The 20,544-nt window shown below is 36.3% G+C and overlaps 4 protein-coding genes across 4 annotated transcripts in view; 1 reads left to right on the forward strand and 3 right to left on the reverse strand.

Moving 5' to 3' along the window:
• Window positions 1-6,649, reverse strand: part of LOC113064328 (sarcoplasmic/endoplasmic reticulum calcium ATPase 2) — a 32,471-nt gene extending 25,822 nt beyond the window's left edge. Inside the window, exons 1-4 of the mRNA XM_026235063.1 lie at window positions 6,020-6,649; window positions 5,547-5,564; window positions 5,360-5,442; window positions 472-576 (exon numbers count right to left, since the gene is read on the reverse strand). Of these exons, the coding sequence (XP_026090848.1) occupies window positions 472-576; window positions 5,360-5,442; window positions 5,547-5,564; window positions 6,020-6,137 (324 nt within the window). The 5' untranslated portion in view covers window positions 6,138-6,649. The remainder of the gene's footprint in view (window positions 1-471; window positions 577-5,359; window positions 5,443-5,546; window positions 5,565-6,019) is intronic.
• A 4,583-nt stretch (window positions 6,650-11,232) lies between these two features.
• LOC113064330 (ubiquitin-conjugating enzyme E2 G1-like) lies at window positions 11,233-14,714 on the forward strand. Its single transcript, XM_026235065.1, has 5 exons — window positions 11,233-11,473; window positions 12,202-12,304; window positions 12,446-12,543; window positions 12,616-12,794; window positions 13,223-14,714. The coding sequence occupies exons 1-5, from the start codon at window positions 11,431-11,433 to the stop codon at window positions 13,307-13,309; spliced, it is 510 nt and encodes a 169-aa protein (XP_026090850.1). The 5' UTR covers window positions 11,233-11,430; the 3' UTR covers window positions 13,310-14,714.
• A 380-nt stretch (window positions 14,715-15,094) lies between these two features.
• Window positions 15,095-17,536, reverse strand: LOC113064329 (actin-related protein 2/3 complex subunit 3). Its single transcript, XM_026235064.1, has 7 exons — window positions 17,387-17,536; window positions 16,893-16,992; window positions 16,693-16,769; window positions 16,464-16,532; window positions 16,211-16,337; window positions 15,977-16,071; window positions 15,095-15,352 (listed from the first exon to the last, which is right to left on the reverse strand). Exons 1-7 carry the CDS (start codon window positions 17,390-17,392, stop codon window positions 15,290-15,292), a joined length of 537 nt encoding a protein of 178 aa, XP_026090849.1. The 5' UTR covers window positions 17,393-17,536; the 3' UTR covers window positions 15,095-15,289.
• A 122-nt stretch (window positions 17,537-17,658) lies between these two features.
• On the reverse strand, window positions 17,659-20,539 carry LOC113064331 (GPN-loop GTPase 3-like). Its single transcript, XM_026235066.1, has 8 exons — window positions 20,396-20,539; window positions 20,043-20,151; window positions 19,168-19,335; window positions 18,961-19,085; window positions 18,667-18,782; window positions 18,487-18,583; window positions 18,270-18,398; window positions 17,659-18,105 (listed from the first exon to the last, which is right to left on the reverse strand). Exons 1-8 carry the CDS (start codon window positions 20,441-20,443, stop codon window positions 18,040-18,042), a joined length of 858 nt encoding a protein of 285 aa, XP_026090851.1. The 5' UTR covers window positions 20,444-20,539; the 3' UTR covers window positions 17,659-18,039.
• Window positions 20,540-20,544: the final 5 nt, after the last annotated feature.

Genomic DNA, 20,544 nt, shown 5'->3' on the forward strand with positions numbered 1-20,544 from the left:
ATATATGGTGCTCAAGAAACAATTGTCTGTGTTGAAAATGGAAAGTGTTGTTGTTGTTGTTTTTCAGGAGTCCGATGAATAGAAAATTCAAAAGAACTGTATTTATTTGAAACGGATCTTTTGTCACAACATAAATGCCTTTACTGTCACTTCTGATTATTTTTAACACCTCTAACAAAACAAAAAAAAGGAAAACTTACTTGACCAAACCTGAATGGTAGTCTATGATAATTTCTCACACAACAAAGTACTCAAAAGTACTGCACATAAACATCTGGTGGAGCACGTCAATATGGATTTAGTGATTATATATAGGACATTACTTGTCCAATCTGTCCTTAGCAAACTCAAAATATTTTAAGTGAAACTATAACCTATAATACCTTAGCGGAATACTTGTATTTTCAGTGTTCATGCTGTTCAGAAAAGAAAAAAAAAGGCAAAGTTTAAGAAAAAGTGGCCCAAACTTACCTGCCAGACACCTACAATGGCATTGGCTATTAAAATTAGCAATATTACAAAAGGCTCCACAAATGCTGTAATGGTCTCCTCTCCCTCTTCAAACCAGGCCAATACCTATAAAAGAACATAAAAATAAGCACTTTTTAAATCAGGATTTCATTTACATTTTCAATTCATTCATTCCAGTGGGGAAGCTTGCCAAATACCCACACATTACCAAATGAATGAAAACATAAAAGGAGTCTTCCAGGGAAGAGGAAAACACCATATAAACCTTTTAGTGTGTCATGTTTTCACTTGTTTTGTACCTCAAGCAGGTCTCTCTATAACGTGAGACTTGGCTTGTTGCTTTATGCCTGGTGTCAAAAAACAGACTGATGTCAGCAACTTCTCAAGCATGACTATGTTAAATGCAAACCACTTCTAGGCAGCATAACCGAGACGAAGTACTTAACAAGCCAGCCATGTGAATTTACAGGCATGCCGACACTGTCCAGACAAGGCCCAGTGAGCACTTTATGTAATCCAATTAAGATAGACCAGCTTTCATCAATCTAGACTCTATGGGCTTGACCATACCTGGGCCACACAAGAGGTCTCAATGATTAGTTTGAGAATGTAACAAAAAATGAATGCAAAAAATAAAAATGCAGCATTGCTGAGTGCAAAACTTTTTTCAAAAACTTAAAAGGATCATATGATGTTGCTAAAAAGAACATTTTGTGGTTTTGGTGAAATGAAATGTTTATAATGGTAGGGGCTGCACGATATTGGGAAAAAATTACATTGCGATATTTTATTTTTCTGCGATATATATATTTTGATATGAAATCTAATTTTTTCTTACAAACAAAAATGGGGTGAGCACACTTACATTCTCATTTTAAATGATTTAAACATCGCCACCATCGTGTCAGTTGATTAATATGTGGGAAGGAGAGTGCAAGACAGCGCTCGTGTTGTTTTGAAGACATTGAGCGTGCGGCCGGGACTCGCTCGCTCTCTCTTTCTCTTTCTCTCTCTCTCTCTCTCTCTCGCGCTCTTTCTCTCAGGCAATATTTGAAAATCGATAATTATTTATTTATTTTTTAAATTACATTTATATCTGAATATAGACTTTCAAACATCTAAGTGTCATGAATTAATATGTATCTGTGTACAAAATTACATAAACATTTTCCTATTCTATTTTGCCTGGAAAATAGGTGTCGGTTCTATTTCTAGCATGCACGCGTTTTCCGCGCGTCTCACGCATGCAGTCTGCAAGCTCTAACCTGTTAACATGGGAGCCGAATTAAAAACCAACACGCCACGCAGCTGAGACGCTTGCGCCACGCATCTAGTGTGTCGCCGGCCGCGCGCTCGCACTCTCTCTCTCTGGCCCATACAGTTAATGAATAACGGATCAACTACGACAGCCTGACATCGCACATCCTGCGATGTGAGTATCGTGGATTCGTACATTGCGATATCGATGCTTAAACGACACATCGTGCAGCCCTATTATATGGTTTAACACATTTTCCACAATGTACATTGCTTCTTTCTGAAATGCGTCCATTTTTACCAAGCTCATCGTTCTGAAAAGCGAGGTGTGCTCTGATTGGCCAGCTATCCAATGCATTGTTTTTGGCCAAACACCTCAAGCTTGTGACAAATCTTACACCCCTTACTATACACTGTGATTCCCTGTTCCGGTGTTCTAACAAATAATGCAGATTATGCAACCAACACTGTATTTATTCTACTGTAAGTGTAGGATTTAGGATTGGTGAAGGTCAGCAGTTCTCTATTACAGTCCTCGCGCACCCCTGCTCTGCACATTTTGTAAGCTTCTCTTATGGCTTCAGACTTTTTTCTATTCGAACACAAGTGCCCTGCGATGTGGACATCACAGGATATTCCACCATGATTCCAGTTCAAAGCAAACGTATATGTTCCATTGAAGTGTGCAAGACGTGAATTTAAATTTAATTTATTTACAAGGGTATATGATGTCACACTTGTCCATGTATGTAGATGTTGCTCAGTGCAAATCCGTAAATGAATGTTCCAAAGTGAGGTAAACTTCAACAGAAGAGACTAGGAAGCAATGAACACTATGTAGGAACTATGTCAATGGAAACACGGTTCACGGAGCCGATTATATGAATCAGGTGTGTTAAAGAGATATGCAGAGCTGGGGGGCGCGAGGACACTGCCAGCTACATTGACAATAATGGCTGTATGTCAAGTTATTTTCAGAGGATAGAAAATCTATACTGCTTTAAACTCCAGTTGCTGTGCTTAGTCCTGATGACATGTGGTGTACTAACTGAATAACACCCTTGCCTTAGTGAAGGCAAGTATAACATGTTTGGACCTGTGTATAGCCAGGTGTGGCTGGGGCAAACAATACACAGGACCGATTTTGGAAGAACAACTTTTCCGTTGCCAGTAACATTTGTGTAATGTCACAACACTGGATGCCAGATGCGAAGATGAGAAACAAACAGCCAGTAACAAAAGCAAAAGGATTTAAGAAATGCCATTCCCATAATCCCATCCACAACCCCCACCTCCTCATATATCTATAATATGAACAAGCATGCTATAATAACAATAATCTTCAATGCTGATACAAAAAAACACAGATTTTTCTGCACACCCACGGGTCCAAACACAGGAAGTGGATGACAGTCGGTTTAACACCGTAAGCTAACCTCCGGGACAGAGTATTTTACACCATGTTCTCAGTGAGAGCACTCTAAGCCCTCTTGGACTTGCACCATGCTTTCCATTCCAGCGGTGAAACATTATCCAGAACAGACGAGTGTTAAAGACTCCAGACAACATAAATGAACCACCGTACATCATCACCTTGTAGTCTAACGACAGCATTTTGAAACATGATCAAAATCTCACGCTGAGCCATTTATGAAACACTCAGATACATTTCAGCATGGTACGTATTCTCATCTCAAGCGGAGATTAAGATTTAGCACAAAAATTCTTAATGAACCAAATAGAAATAATAAAATCTGAACAAAACTGCCGTTCTACAAAACCATAATGTAATGTGTGTGTGTGTGTGTTACAAAACAACACTACAATTGGCTGATAATGCTTGTTGATTTGCACATCACCATTATTTATATGCTATATTACTTAAGTTTCAATCTTCATAATTGCTTGACCAAGCACCGCTTGAAGACCGAGTGGAAAACCCTGAGTGGAACTGGAGCTGAGTAATTACAGAACACTATGAGCAGGGAGGAGAATTCTCTGTTGCTCCACTCCACTAACATGCACTTCCAGATTGTTTTTTAGTTTTTCTTACATTGCTTGGTGACAGCCAAAGTTTAATGCTTTGGCTTATTTTCTTCCATTGTTGGAGAACAAACAAATAAACTAACAAGCTTACAATGCTCTTCCGGTTAGATGCTTACTATAACACACTCTATACAATGACATTATTGAATCCAATCTAATCTACCCTTATTTAAAGGGTTAGCTCACCCAAAAATTAAAATTCTGTAATTAATTACACCTTCGTGTCCTTCCAAACCCGTAAGACCTCTGTTCATCTTTGGAACACAAATTAAGATATTTTTGCTGCATTCCAACAGCTCTCTGACCCTCCCATAGACAGTAAGGGTCCTTACATGATCAATGTCCAGAAACGTAGGAAGGAGATTGGTAAAATAATACATGTGACATTCATAATATTATGAAGCTACGAGAATACTTTGAAAGAGAAGAAAAAAAAGACTTTATTCAACAATTTGTCTCCTCGACTACTTTTCTATGTTATTTGCACTTTGATGAATGAAAACAACGTTTCCACATGGTGCAACTGACACAGAACAGCATGCAACGTTTGCGTTCAGTGGATACTCTCTAAAATGGTACTAATTGTTGAAATTTTTTTTTTTTTTTTTTTTTTGCACAAAAAGTATTCTCGCAGCTTCGTAACAGACCCTTTTACAGTTAAAACTGAATATATCTGCTTTATCCGAATATTTAAGGTCACTCACTGTCCGGGACCGCGATAATTATTTGAAAAAGTTAACTTTAACGGACAGAACCAGATTGGTCAACCCTTACACAATCACTCATTGGATGGACGATCTGACAGGATTACCTCCGACTGAGTGGCCTGACATCTACACTTACCTGATAGAGAAACCGAGCGTGTAAAGTAAAGAGAAACTGAGGGCTTATAAATCCTTAGATTAAATAAAGAGTGACATTACAGTAAAATTATTATTAAGATGTAAATATTTTCTAGAAAAAAAAATTCCGAAGACTGCAAATTAATTATAAATTTACTTTATTTATTCTTTCTTACAGTCTCCTTAAATTCCGGTCACAATTAATCACAACAATGTATATAAAATGTTCTCCGTCGATTCTGGCAACCAACAACACAACAAGACGACATTTTAAGCTACTTTTTACTCCATTTGAGTAGCCGACCCTGTGTTGGTTTGTATTAGCCGCCTCCACTTTTCCGTTTGTTTTGCCTCCAGCTAGCGCCTTGACGTACCTGTGACGTCCGTGCAAAAGGGGTCTATATTACAGTTGGACCCCTGATGTCACATGGATTTTTTTTTTTTTACTGATGTCCTTGCTACTTTTCTGGAAGTTGATCATTTAAGGACCCTTCCTGTCTATGAGAGGGTCAGAGAGCTGTCAGATTCCTTACAGAATATCTTAATTTGTGTTCCGAAGATGAACGGAGGTCTTACGGGTTTGGAACAACATGGAGGTGAGTAATTAATGACAGAATTTTCATTTTTGGGTTAACTATCCCTTTAACCTTATCCAGATTGAACTGGGGAAATTATTATATGGAAAGCTAAAATAAGCACTATTTTTATTATAATTATTATTAATACTGTTTTGGGGTACTTACAAAAGATATGCAAGCTGCCAAGAGAAGAATCCTCACTAAAAGATCCTCAAATTGCTCCACCACCAACTCCCACAGTGATTTTCCTGAAGACAAAATCATGTGAATATGGTGATAATAAAGAGCATGGTGTGAAATGCATAAAAGAAGGCGTTATAAAAATAAAAAAAAAGAAAACATGAAAGATTACCCTCTTCCGCTGGCAATTCTGTAGGACAGCCAAAGATTCACAACATGGGGGGATTAAAAAACAAACAAAACCAAAAAACACATTAGATACTGAAAGTTCAGGTGCAGTAAAATCATCTGAATCATTTAGGTTTAACAGCATAAGACAATTTAGATTTTAACTTCACTGGAGGAAATCTAATCAAATAAAGAAGGAATATAAAAGGTTGTTTACATCCACAACACTAATTTCTGGCCAAATATGTAAGAATATTCGCTGGTGGCGAGCAACAGTGACGTCACGCGCCTTCATTTCGGACACATGCCGGCTGATGAAACGAATACCGCCGCATGTGCGCCTGCTCTTTCACGGGCCTAACAATGCTCTTACACTATATGAACATTGCGAAATCATCTTAACCTCTCTGCTTTCTATTGCACTGCCAATCCCAGTTCACTCTGTTAGCATTAGCCGGGCCATGCTCGCTCACTCACCGTTCGGTCCCCATTTCTCCCGCTGACGCTTCACTTGCTCCAGGCCGAGCCCAGTGCTCTCGTTCACAGCGAAATGGCTGTAAACTTCCTCCACGGTTTTCGTATGTGCGTTCTCCATCGTGAACGGACGGACACGCTGATTATGAACGGACTCGCAACCCCCCACAAACACGCTTCTTCAAAGCCTTCAGTCCTGACTCGCAAGACCTTCGGACCCTCGAAAAACTTGATCCAAAAACCACCGCAGTGACTTCAGATACACAGTATACGGTACAAGCCAATGTTAACTTTTTAGTTTCTGGCGTTTAATGAGAAGAAATGTTAAAACCCCGGACTAATTCAACCAAAAATTACACAACGCGCATCGCAAACTCGCTCCTTGTTCTTGATCTTTAAGTTCTTTCGATACCTGCCGGGAGTTCTAGTGTCTTTATAATGTGCTAAATAACCGAACGAAGCACTTAAATAGTCTTTCGGATCTATCCTCGGCTTGTTCCCGTAAACTGCAGCACAGTGCCGGTATTCTCAGCACCAATCGCGTGTCCCCGCTGTGCCGCTCTCCTGATCCGCATGCACTGCTCTCGCTGTCCGCATGTGGAATGCGTTCATTGGCTGCGCGGTCTCCGGAAATCCCGTTCCTTTGAATTTTCTTCGTCACGTCAGTGTGGATCAGCTGACAGCTGACTCTCTTGGCCGCCGTCACTCCAGATCGAACGAAGAAGGGTGTAGGGTAGCAAACAAATGTCCCTGATGTGCATAATGTTATGATGATATGGAGGGGAGTTTTGATTAATGCAACAGACTCGAATCTTTTAAACATGTTAACCAAAACGTTTCCTTCACCGACACATTCACAGAGTTAGGCCGGTAGGTGGCGACAGTGAAAGGCTGAATGCTGCACATAACCGTTTGCCAAAATCTGCATAATATAATAGTATATCAGTTAATGAAAAAAATAACATCGATATACTAGTATAGCTTTTATTCATACTTCGAAATAGTTTTCAGTTTTATATCTTTTATTTAAATTTTAAAGCTTTGTCATTGTTATTAGTTGTTGCTTTTTAATGTTAATATTTTTTATTTTATTACATCAAGTAAAACTAATTGAAAATGATTTATATAAATTTATATATATATATATATATATATAAATGCAGTTTACAACATATCTCATTTTCAGGTTTGTCTTAGGTTCTGGTTCAAATGTCGCGGTTTAAACTTAAAATAACTGACAAGTTTTTTTTCCTCAGGATGGTTAAACCCACTGATTCAAAAATAATAGTAATAATTTATCTTAGATATGCCTGACTGGTTAGACAAAATCATGCAACCAAACATTTAAATATTTCTTTATTTCTTCTTAAATAGGTGTATGACAACATGTTGAAGGCAAGCTTCATTTTCTTCACACAGGGCTTTGAGGTGCACACAGTTTTTCACTATTACTCAGGCATCACTGGAAGAAAAAAGCTTACACTTGACATACAAGATAAGCCCACTCACTGCACGTTCTCACTGATGAAAAGAAAGAATGAAACAACATCATAAGATTAACTTGGACCCAGGGTCTGCAGTCATTTTGCAACACTACAGGCTCAGATAAAAAGATATGAAAGAGCTAAATTAGTTTTGCCAAAGCTGGGTTGTCATGGAGATATAACATGGTGCTTTCCATGTAACTTGTTTATAAGTTTGTAAGTTGATCTAATAGCCAGATGTGATTCTTTCCACTTGAGAAGATAAAATTTGACATATTGATTCAGGTTTTGAAAATTGTTTAGAACACTCATGGATGAAAACACACACACAGACACACACACACACACACACACACAAAACATAACTGTACACCGACGCCCCTATAGTTTCATAAAAGTTCATTTGGCTTATGGGAACAGAAATAACCAAAAAGGGCAGTCAGCATAATCTTACAGCAGATTCAGCCAATCTTTTGAGATCTCTGACAGTTGCTGTAGAAGGTGATTTTCCCTGACTGACACTATACCATGACACTTTAACCTCAATTTAGCCTGTTCTCTACTGGTTTATTCTAGATGAAAATATCTGAGGGCTGAGGAGACTGTCCAGATATGTTCTCAGATTAGGTCTATGTAGAGTTTCAAACTATATACCATATAATTTATACCATACCATTACCATGTAAAATAAAATAACATATCAAATACATTATCTGCTTCTCATGGTCAGTTCATTTATTGAAATGTCTGATCATTTTAAAATTGTGATTTCCAGGACTGAAATGCAATAAAAGTGAATGTAGTTGCTAAGGTTTTGTATGCTCATAAGGCATAGAATGTTTTGAATCTGAAATGGTTGAAAATCAGAAAAATCAGGTGATTTTCCCTGACTGACACTATACATATCATGACACTTTAACCTCAATTTAGCCTGTTCTCTACTGGTTTATTCTAGATGAAAATATCTGAGGGCTGAGGAGACAGTCCAGATATGTTCTCAGATTAGGTCTATGTAGAGTTTCAAACTATATACCATATAATTTATACCATACCATTACCATGTAAAATAAAATAACATATCAAATACATTATCTGCTTCTCATGGTCAGTTCATTTATTGAAATGTCTGATCCTTTTAAAATTGTGATTTCCAGGACTGAAATGCAATAAAAGTGAATGTAGTTGCTAAGGTTTTGTATGCTCATAAGGCATAGAATGTTTTGAATCTGAAATGGTTGAAAATCAGAAAAATCAAAGAACTTAAGAGGTTATGGAAACCTGGGTGCTCACATAAGAAACAGTTAAAATATCTGCAAACCTTAAAAGAATAGTTTACCCAAAAATGTACATCTCCTGAGCTTTTGCTCAACCATAGGTCATCCACGATGTGGATGAGTTTGCTTTTTCATCAGAACAGTTTCAGAGAAATTTAGCTTTACATCACTTATTCACCAATGGATCCTTTGCAGTGAATGGGTGCCATCACAATGAGAGTTCACACAGCTGATGAAAACATTCACAGTAATCCATAAATAATCCACACAACTCCAGTCCATCAGTTAAAGACTTAATTGTGATGTGAAAAGCTGTGTGTCTATCCATATTATTGATTTATTTATTACTTTTATAAATGTGGATAAATCTCTAGTGGAAAAGTCATCTGAATCTGGAGAGAAATATATACAGATCAAGCAACTGATTTTGACATTGGTGGATAGATTTTTTTCACTGAAGGAAGGGTTATGGATAATGGACTTGTATTTTAGCCAGAAGCTACAATTTAAAGTTAAAACACCTTAATGATGGACTTGTTTCTTTCACAATTGTTCATACACAACTGCTGATTGTTGAACTGGAGTTGTGTGGATTATTACGATGTTTTCTATCAGCTGTCTGGACTCTTATTCTGATAGCACCCATTTACTCCATTTGTGAGCAAGTGATGGAATGCTAAATTTATTCAGATAAAAAAACAAACTCAGTATATCAGTAGATTTCAGTCAATTAGATTTTTTTTTTATTTGAACTATTGCTTCAAAAAGAAGGTATGAATATCAAACTATGAAATACATAGGCATAAACTGCTATAACATCTCCAGTAAGCTTAAAGCAAAATATGTTCCCTTTTGTATTGCAATTCCATTTGCTGAAAGGTCAGCTGAGCTAGTAATTGCACATTTATTACACACCTCATGACTTACACATTAACTGCAGCAGGCTTGAGAGAGAAAGAGACACTAGGTCAGCATCTCAGTGAAGTGTCAAGATGTTTGGCCCATCCTGTTTGCAAGATTTAAATGCATTTTATGGATTTATGTCTTTAATGACTTCCAATTAGTTACAAGTCTCTTAAAATAATACATGAGGTTTAATTGTCCTATTCAGAATTGTTAACCAATAACTAGCATTTTTCGATTTGTATAGAAGTCATGGTGGTTTGAACAGATGCCTTCTTCTGTTGGATGCAAAAGATGAGATGGATTGGTTGAATGAGTAATAAGCATCCAACAGTTCATGAGAAGAGTCAAATGTTTCCATAAGATTGCACTGTATTCAGTGTACCATTGCTTCTCTGTGTAATACAGTGGGTCGACAGTTGCATGCTAAACATGTCAACAAAAGATAAGGCACAAGACAAATCTCTGGTAACCATGAGACAGACAGATCTGAGAGGTAAACTGTTCCTCAACGTGTGTGCCATCAGAGAAAACATGCCAGGAAGAGTACACAAAGTCCTCCTTTTGTCACCTGAGCACGGCTGTTTATTCAGAAGCCCATCCCCTTGTTTGAGTTTCGAGGATGTGGAATGTAGTTGCTAACATCTCTTTCCCATATTCAGTCTATGTTTGGTAACAGTTTCTGGGCTGGGGCCAAATGTTTGCCTTTTATGGTTCTGTAAAAAAGCAAATGTAAGATTCTGGCATGTCAGGAGGATTGTAAAGCTCTCAAGATATTGGATGGGCCAGGCTTTGAGAATCGACTCAGATTCACTGATTCGGGCTGATCTGAAGACACAGTTTTGACATATTAAGATATGTAATCAAATTAAGAAGCATATGTTATACTATTTATAATTTATTAGTGAATAAAATTAAACTAAACCACGAAATGTCTACTACTAAGTGTCTTTTACCTAGGGATGTTTTGGGAGAAAATGTAAGTGAGCAGTTACTGCCCCCTTGTGTATTGTATTTGTCATTGCAGGAAACATGTCACTGTCATTGGTGTTATAATTAAACGAACATTTTTGTGCTACTTTTTTATTAGTCGTTTTATATTTCGTTTCTTTAGCTTTCCTATTATTTCCGTTTTAATTTGAGTGATTTTAGTAGCCTACTTCGACTTGTTATCAATGCAACATTTCTAATTCTAATCATTCTAATACGTTTTAAAGTTTTACATTTTCATCTAATAGCTACTTACATAAGATTTATTTAAATTACCAATTTTTTTTTAAGGTTTTAGTTTTAGTTAATAAGAACAGCGCTACACATTTGTAATTGTCTTCTATTCACCATTTAGAAAAACGTATTTTTAAATTATATTAAAAATAAATTATATTTTTTTGCAGATTGATCAACAAGGATGTTTGGTCGCGTTTACTTTGGCTGTGTTTCGAAACCTAGTGAGATATCTACATAGACAGCAAATTTGAGCGTCATGGGCGCGTGCGGCACTTTAGGCCATCCATAAGTCGAAACGCGCCCAAAACTGCTGTAGTAGGCAGCTAGCTAGTGACACACAGCCCTGAGGTCAGTGCCAGTATCACATGTATCGCTTCTCGGCGCATGAGAAACAGATATCAAATACGCACTGCCGAAGTGCTGCGTGTCGAACAACTTTGATTGCCAACATTGATTTCTCTGACTTTATTTCGTCCAATTTTCGTTTGAAGATACTATTTATTTTGTTAACATTAGTTGAAATAAAATGACTGAGCAATCGGCCCTGCTTCTGCGAAAACAGCTAGCAGGTAGGTGGCTAACGTAACTGTTAGCGTGAGCAGTGCGACATTATGTTATTATTTTATCTATACTATCTGTACTAACAAAATTACATAGTGTGTAACGAAAAGCAGTGTGTCAGTGTTTGTGTAAGAGCTTATGGGCTTCGTATTTCCACTTGTAGAGTAAAAAGGTCAGAAGGATTTGCTAGCATGCTAGTGCCTAATAAGTTGGTGAGGTGTAAACATTTTGATCATAAAGCTTAAACCTTTCATACATGTATATAAAAATAAGATACATTTTCAAGATTATTTTAGTTTTCTGTTCATAGTATCAGTTGACACGTGTATGCAGTAGACAAATTAGGAAATATAAATGAAGAAACAAATTTTTTTTGCCTTATTTTATACAATTACATGCATTATACACATCTTTATTCCTCTATCGTCTTAAATTCTTCAAGTGATCACAGTATTATAAATGTATATTATGAAAACAGAGATTTTGCAAGGTAAAACTTATTAGTTAATTAGTGTTCTTAAAATGCAACTTAAGCTCCAATTAGCTGAAAATGTAATCTAATATTCAGTATTGCCAGAAACGAATTATAATTTACAAATATGTCTTATTTTTTTTCTTCCTCAGCATGTATATACCTTACCAACTTATATATATATATATATATATATATATATATATATATAATGTAATTAATTTAATATAGATTTAAATAATGTGTCTGTTTTACATCTTACAGAGCTCAACAAAAACCCAGTGGAAGGTTTTTCTGCTGGTCTGATTGATGATGATGATATCTATCAGTGGGAGGTTGTCGTGATCGGCCCTCAGGACACATTGTTGTAAGTAACCAATCCTGTTACAAGCCATGTGGTGTTTGGGTTTAGCTGTAAGATTGGCCGGTTGACTAATCTAGTCTTCTGAAAGCTCAGATCACTTCTAACCAAACCGTTTACTCACTTTTTTTTTTTTTTTTTTTACAGCGAAGGTGGATTTTTTAAGGCACATCTCATTTTCCCTCATGATTACCCACTTCGGCCTCCCAAGATGAAGTTTATTACAGAGATTTGGCATCCTAATGGTGAGTGCATGTCGGTGAAATCATTGTCCCCTATAGCGGCTGCCACTGATATTATTCATCATCTCTAACCAGTTGCGAAGAACGGAGATGTTTGCATTTCCATCCTACATGAGCCGGGAGAGGACAAATTTGGCTATGAGAAACCTGAGGAGCGTTGGCTGCCCATCCACACTGTAGAGACCATCATGATTAGCGTGATCTCCATGTTAGCTGATCCAAATGGTGACTCGCCAGCCAATGTGGACGCTGCTGTAAGTTTACTGATTTGTGATGATATATTGAATCACGTTTTATAATAAAAGTCACCATGATATCTAAATGAACATGATGTTTTTGGGATATGATCAGAAGAAATTCAGCCTTTCAAAAATGTTGGCACCTCAAAAATACATTACTATAACACATTATTATTGTAAACATGGTTGCATCATTAATGGCAAGTATTGAATGATTTTAAATAGAAGCATTACCATTTAAGCATCCACATCCTGGATGAAAATTAATCAAAAAGTCACAGTTATGACCATCATAGATCCAATTCCTGATTTATAAAATCAAGTCAAACATGCATTTTTTTCCTAATTCCACTCCAAAATGTCAGTTTATTTCAATGAAATACCAATTCATGTTTTTGTCCTTCTGAAGCAATGACTGAAACTCATTTGTGTCTGTCTTGCAGAAAGAATGGCGAGACGATCCCAACGGTGAGTTCAAGAGGAAAGTTGCCCGCTGTGTGAGGAAGAGCCAAGAAATGGCATTTGACTAGATGCTCCATCACGGTTACATTTGTTCAGTACATATCAGTTTCCATCTCCATATCTTGAAGTCAATTTCAGGATTTATTTTGGCATTGATTTTAAAACCCATGACAAGCTCATATCAATTTAATAGGTTTAATCATGTGTTGAATTACATTTATGAGTGGCAAAGCTTCATCGCGTAAACTGAATTCTAACCAGCCCCCTGGATAAATTACAAACTTAATAGGCGATCACATATATTTTAGTCACCAGTTATTTGGTTTTGCACCATTTAGGGATATAAAAGTCACCGTAAAATATTATATATAAATATTTTTTATCTGAATGTGTGAGTTCTAGCACGTTTCGTTAATTTCAATTACCCTCCACCTTTTAGTGTGTCTGAATTATTTATTATCTTAATTAGGGTGAAATGTACTGCATGACATGTTGTGTTTTGATTCGCTTTTTTTTTTATCTGCCACTGAGCCATCAATTTTGAACCGTCTTTTATGCAATTTCGGCGTGTTTTGTGCGTTTATGGTACTAGTAGAGGCTGATGGTCAGATTTCTCTTCTCACTGACAGCCCTATTCCCTTAAAAAACAAAACAAAACAATACCGCAGATGTCTCTCAAAGGGCCATCTCTTTCTCTGCTGCCTTAAGCTGTTCTCCTATTGGAAAGGAAAATTGTATTCAGTGATGTCAAGTCCGTCTCAACGTCTAGTCGGTTTTTGAGCTGGAATCCTCTTTTGGACAAACCAAAAAGTTAGATATTTGCATGAGAGACAGAGAATATTTTTTTGTATAAATGGTAAGCTCAAAAGCTGTATTTTTTTGTGTATGTAAATATGATGTACTGTACCATAGCTCTATCAGTCATTTGTTTGTGATGCCCCCCCCCTCACATGTAGTTTTGTAACCTCATTTATGACTGTATCCTGTTCACTCTTCTGTTCCCTTAAGGTCCTATCATTTAATTGCTCATTAAAATGTAGCATTTGTCTTACATATCTAGGGTTTGTCCTTATGTTTCATTCTCTTTTAGTCTTGCCTCTGTCCTGTTTTTGATGTCTTGTCAGTCATGTAAATTGCAATTACCTCAGTATCTTCTAAAGGTGCATACGATTCTTGACAACACAGCTTTTAGGATCTTGTGTGAGAGAGGTTTGTTTGGTGTTGCGTAGTACTAATGCAAATGTAATTTAAATGTTCAAAAGACTTAAGCAATAAGTTGTGCATTTTCAGTTGGTCTCGGTCACATTTTGATTGGATTCAGTGGAGTGTTACTGGTGTGAAACTTATTTTCTCCTGTTTGTGTGGTGCTTGGCAGTATTTTTGAGCAATGACAAAAATGTTACTTCTTTCTTCAGCAATCATTTATTCTATTAAATAAGTTCGTATAAATAAAACTATTATGAAATCATTGCACACTACGGTTATTGTGTTGTTATGAAACTACTGAATCTGAAAAATGATTTTGTCTATTGAAATAAGGCTAAAATAAAATGTAGGAAATTAGTTAAATAAGTTTAAAGGCATCGTCCATCCCAAAAAGAAAAACAATCAATGCTGTTGCCACTTACCCTCAAGTTCTAAACCTATATTGAATTTCTTCTGAACACAAAAGTTAATGGTAGCCATTGTCTTCCATGGTATTTTTTTTTCCATACTATGGAAGTCGATGGTTACCATCAGCTGTTTGGTTACCAACATTTTGCGAAATATCTTCTTTGTGCTTAATGGTGAGTAAATGATGACAGGATATTCATTTTAAATTTTCTTACGTCTTCATTCATTCACAACAGATGCGGTTTCTCTTCAATGGATTTTTATTTGACCGGCTCCTGTTGTATATGACAGGCCCGAAATCAAATATACTTGATATCACCAGTAAAAAATATCCAACAGAATCAGGGCAAACACGCTTGCATACACATAAAGATAAAAAACGGACATCAAAAAATCCATCCACGCAGAAATACCAAGAGATCCTAGGTGGTTTCTTACTGGCCAGGCGCAGATAGACTTTTGTTCATGAACTGCTTCTTCACAAAGCACACCCACCACTGTAGAAGAAACAGATATCGGAATGTTATTGGAAAATTATCGAGTTCAATTTCATCACATTGAAGCCTTTCATATAAGACAATCATAATGGTTTGGTGAATCTCAAAAAATTGAAATATTCAAAAGTTATTTCAGTTTCTACAGGCAATGTGCTAAATTGTCATGAAAAAAATGTTAGAATGCAAAAAAAAAATAAAAATAATTGGAGCAATTCCAATAGGGTCCTCGCACTAAATATTTTCTCAATCAACAATTCAGTTTAAATTGTATTACAGTAAAAAAAAGGGCTTATGTTTAATGAATATAATATCAAAATGCACAAGACACTAAAAAAGAAAAACAAACTAACAAAATTGAAACAAAACATGTTGTTTTTATGCAACTTTTTAGTCTGTATTAACAATCAAAGAAATTGAAAGGAAATGTATGCCTCGTCAAAAAAACATCCTAAAAACTAACCTTACACTTACATTTTATTTTTGCGTTTCAGTAACAAGACTTTAGAGAAAACTGTCACAGTGCCCATAAATTAAATAACTAGATAAAATAAAATGCCTATAAAAACCGTCTCCTGCTTTTGTCGATCACCTTGATTTGACTGCATATATTTCCATATGCCTCACCTTGCTTGGTTTGTCTGTCTGAGGGTCGAACACACGGTCACACAATCTCAGTCCCGTCTCCTGCCGGATTTGTTGCAGGTAAGCCCTCATCGTTTCTGTCCAGGAGAAAAACACGGTATCTAGATCTTTTCTGTAAGCATCAATAACACTTCTAATAAACTCATCGTAAAGAAGGTCTTAGTGGATGTTTAAATCAACCAGACCCAGATAAGTTTTGACTTCATTGTGCCATACCTTCCTCCTGTTTGTTAGAGGGTTTAGAATACATGGCATTCAGAGGGAAGCCAGGTTCTCCAGGGATAGGAAAGTTGGTAATTCCCAGCGTGTACATCTCCTTCTCTCCTTGGCCTCTTGAACTGCACTATGAATCATTTATTAGACTGTTACTTAAGAAGCATTAACAATGAGGAAAATGAAAAAAACCTGATAAACAATTCAACACTTAACGTTTGAAATATACAATGAGCTTTTATTCTTCAAAAGTTACCTTCTGGAGCTTCTTAAGGCATTCAGAGATGTAAAGAGTGGTGTAAATCAAAGTCCGATCAGCCTCATTCTTTAAAAAACAAACAAACAAAAAAACACTTCAATACAAAATCTCAACAGTTAAGGTTAAATTACAACTGATTACATATGTATATAATGCAAGTTAAGGCAAGCAAGTGCATTTTTCGGGCTCCTGCACAGCCAGCCCGCTGTACGGTCATCCACCTTACCTTAATTTCATAGTTCTTGAAGAAAACATTGGCTTTGAAGTAGTAGATGGCCTCATCAATAATGTCTGTGTCTTTGGCTGAATATGGAAACATGAAGGAAGAGAGGATTTGTCAAATACCCTTTACTAAAGATGACCATTTAAGGAACAACCAGACACAACTCTGATCTCACAGGAGAGTCTTAAATCAAACGTTCTTACTTTCTTTAGCAGCAGGACCCTTAAACTGTGTTTTAAGGGGCAGTAATGCCATATTCCCCACCAGTTTGGTGTCTGCATCCATCAGGCTTGAGTGGTAAGCCTGAAGCGAGTAGAAAATTACAAAAGAGGCAAGAGCTATTTAGTAAGATTCCTTTCATATAGCAAATTTGTTTTAAAGGCGACCAACGTTTAACGAAATTCAGCGATCACTGAGCTTAATGTAAACAAGAAAATCAAGTTCTTCGCATGATGGAGAGAAGCACAAATTCGGTTTCGGACAACATATTTCTAAAACCTACATGTACATCCTTGGCAATAATAATATTATATATAATGTGTATTTATAAAACGGTTACATTTGTAGAAAAATGGCCAGAGTAATATGATGTATGTTAGCTCTATGGCTAATAACGCTAAAATATCTAAAACGTGGCACAACAAACTGCCCAGAACGTAAACAATTGCGCCAATCGTTAAGTTTAATGATTCCTTACCGGCATTTTGGTACAATATATAAAAAATTTTACAGGCAAAAAAATGAATGTCAGCGCTACGGTCCGCCGCTTCCGCTGTCCCTCCTAACCATAGACAGTAAAAGAAAAAGCTCCTAACACCGATACAGGAAGTTGAGTAAAATATCCGGACATAACCACTGGGGGGCGCAGAAGGATAACAGTTCTCAGTTGTGCTTATATATAAAATAACGTTTTTTTTTTTTTTTTTTTTTTATGGCATTAGGTTTTAACAAGGATATAACCAAATATTCATGACTGGGGGCAAATATAACTGTCCACTATTGAACAATCTCATGATAACGATCAACTATTTCTCTCGTCTCTGTCAAAGTCTGTCTAAGACTTTTATGCAACTGGGTTATGACACAATTAATAACTGATAAAAAAAAAAAAAAAAAAGAAAACACCACATTTTCCATTTCCATGTTTTTACTGCAAAAATAAATACACACTTCTAAAAAATAAATTACATTTTATAAAACTCTGCAAAGACTGAGGCATAGCACAGGTTATGGTTGCATCCTTCAACTAATGATATTATGAATGAAAGTGACACAAAATATAGTTTAAATAAATGTAACTCTTATTTAGTGGAAAACTATCTGTCTTTGAAGTATGATCTCTCCTCTCGCTCAAGAATCATCTCTGTCTTGGAAGAACTCATCAACATTTGGGTTACTGGGTTCCCCATCAGTTTCCTGTAGGGGAAAAAAATAGAGCAGTTTAATGTGCAAATTGCTAATTTTGTTGTAATCTAAAAGTAATTTAGTCTAAACAACTGTTTGTAATAAACAAGCTTTATAAATATATCTTGGAATCAAACATCAGTTCATAGCAGATGGCAGTAACTTTATGCACAAACCCTGGGCTCTTTAAACTCCAGGTCTTCACCATACTGTATGGAGAAATCAATGTGCTGCAGGACGATGTTGATGCCCTCCTCATCCGTGCGGTCAAAAGGCAGGAAACGAACCATACTGTAATCATCAATCTATAGAAAACAGTGCCATCGTAGTAATTAAACACAGAATGAAAAAAAAAAAAAAATGAAAACAGGAGGCAGCATTTTTGTAACTTACCAAACCACATATTGCCTTGGTTAATTTCCTGAATTTCTTGCTTCTCAAAGCTACAGAGTTGTCCTCCATCATGGAGTACATGTCTGGGTCCAGATACCTAAAAATAAAATAGAACACACTGTCATGTCATCTAAATCAAGACAAAGTGAATTACAAGTGGATCGCATTACATGAACATACTTCTCCATTTCCTTCTTAGCCTTTGGACTGAGTAGATCCATTTTGGTCATTATGTTGACTTGTGAGGTTTCTAGTGTCACCATAGCACTCAAAGCAGCCATAACTCCAGAGATAAACTAGAAAAAAAAGAAAAGATTTTACAAATTTAATCATTTGTTCATGGCCCTGGTCACGTTTGCCAAATCAGAGTTAATTTCCATTCTATAACACTGTAATACATATATTTTATAATATATACATTTTATAAAATCATATATTTTAAATATTTTATCATTGCCGTCTGCCAAACATCACCTTAAAGGTCTCGACCATGAACTGTGAGTCAACCAGGAAGACTCCACACACACGAAATTCCCACTGCTGCAGCTGCTCCACGAGCTGCTTCATTACAGGCAGATGCGTGTACAGCTCGATCTGACCTGCAGTTCAGAGGACACAATGCTCGGTATCGTTCCATGCCAATCCTCAACAGCACCATACATCTGGGACATCAGCTCTTACCAGGGCAATCAAACAGTATGTAGTCGTCCTCCACATGACCAAGACTCTCCTCCAGCCAGTCAAAGTTGTTAGCGAAGTACTCCATACAGAAGATCAGACCTCCGTTGGGGCCGAATCTCAGAGAGTCATCCTCCATAACATCATCTACCTGGATCAATTCTCGAATATCTGCGTACGGTGAAAATTGTAACAGAACATATTAAATGTCTTAAAACATTTCTTGAGGTGTTTTTCTTATATCGTATTTAGTGTGTCTATGTCTACAGTGAAATGTTGTGTTTTGTTTGTAACAACGTAGTGTGCAAGAAACTGTTACACAAATATTTCAGACATTGTCTGACAATAAAGTTTATATCTTTATCTATTTCTATATCTACCTTGGATTTGAGAGCAGTTGCAACCATAGTTATGAAATACAAATTGTATGACTTTTGTATTTTTTTTATATTTAATGTCAATATTTATTAGAAGACTTATTAACTTTAAATTATAATGAAATCCAAATGCATCACCTATCTATTTTCTAAATGCGTGACATCTTATTGTAGATGATTCATCCATGTTTTTCTTTTTTGCCCTTATAATATTTGATTAAAAGGTAATTTATTATTTGACTTTTTATCTTAAAAGTTAATAATAAATGTATTATTAAAAATTAATAAATACCGAAATCATGTATTTTTTATTATAGTTTATTTTTATTTTACTCGACTCATTGTAAATAATTAAAACAATGTAAATAATGACACCGTTAGTGACTACACATTAGACTATACCAGTGAAATGCTCGAGAACCTTTGACTATATTTATTTCTCATGATCCTAAAAATCTTCTGATATAAACTGCTCAGAGTGTGTATCTGTTGATTCCGGACCTGCCATGACAGGATAGTTAAAATGCTCTGCAGCTGGATCCAGATTCACCACCTGTACAGATCGATTGAGGGCCTGACAGTGCTCTAACATTGTGGCACAGTAAGTGCTCTGAAAATACAGAGAACAACTCGAATTCAGTATATACATCACTATAACCCATAGTAAGAATCGATATATTAATGGTTCAAGTATTATGCTTAGGCTAAAATAATTACAAGCAAAACAGACCAGACTGGTGTTTTATATTTAACTCTTCAGCATAGATATGCACACAAAAAAATAAAAAAAATAACTATTGGGTATCATTTATTATGTTAACGCAACTAAGTTAGTCCTCCTGGTACTGAATTACCTTTCCACTTCCGGCAGGACCCATCACCAGTTGCGCGTATCGAGGCATTGTAAATTCTCCAGCTCCAACAGCACTAGACAGTATGTAGTTTTAACTTATTTCACCAAATTTGCCTCAGCAATGTGTTCATCTTACAATATCTACAGCAG

This window comes from Carassius auratus, chromosome 46, assembly GCF_003368295.1.
Source record: "Carassius auratus strain Wakin chromosome 46, ASM336829v1, whole genome shotgun sequence".
NCBI classification, from domain to species: Eukaryota; Metazoa; Chordata; class Actinopteri; order Cypriniformes; family Cyprinidae; genus Carassius; species Carassius auratus.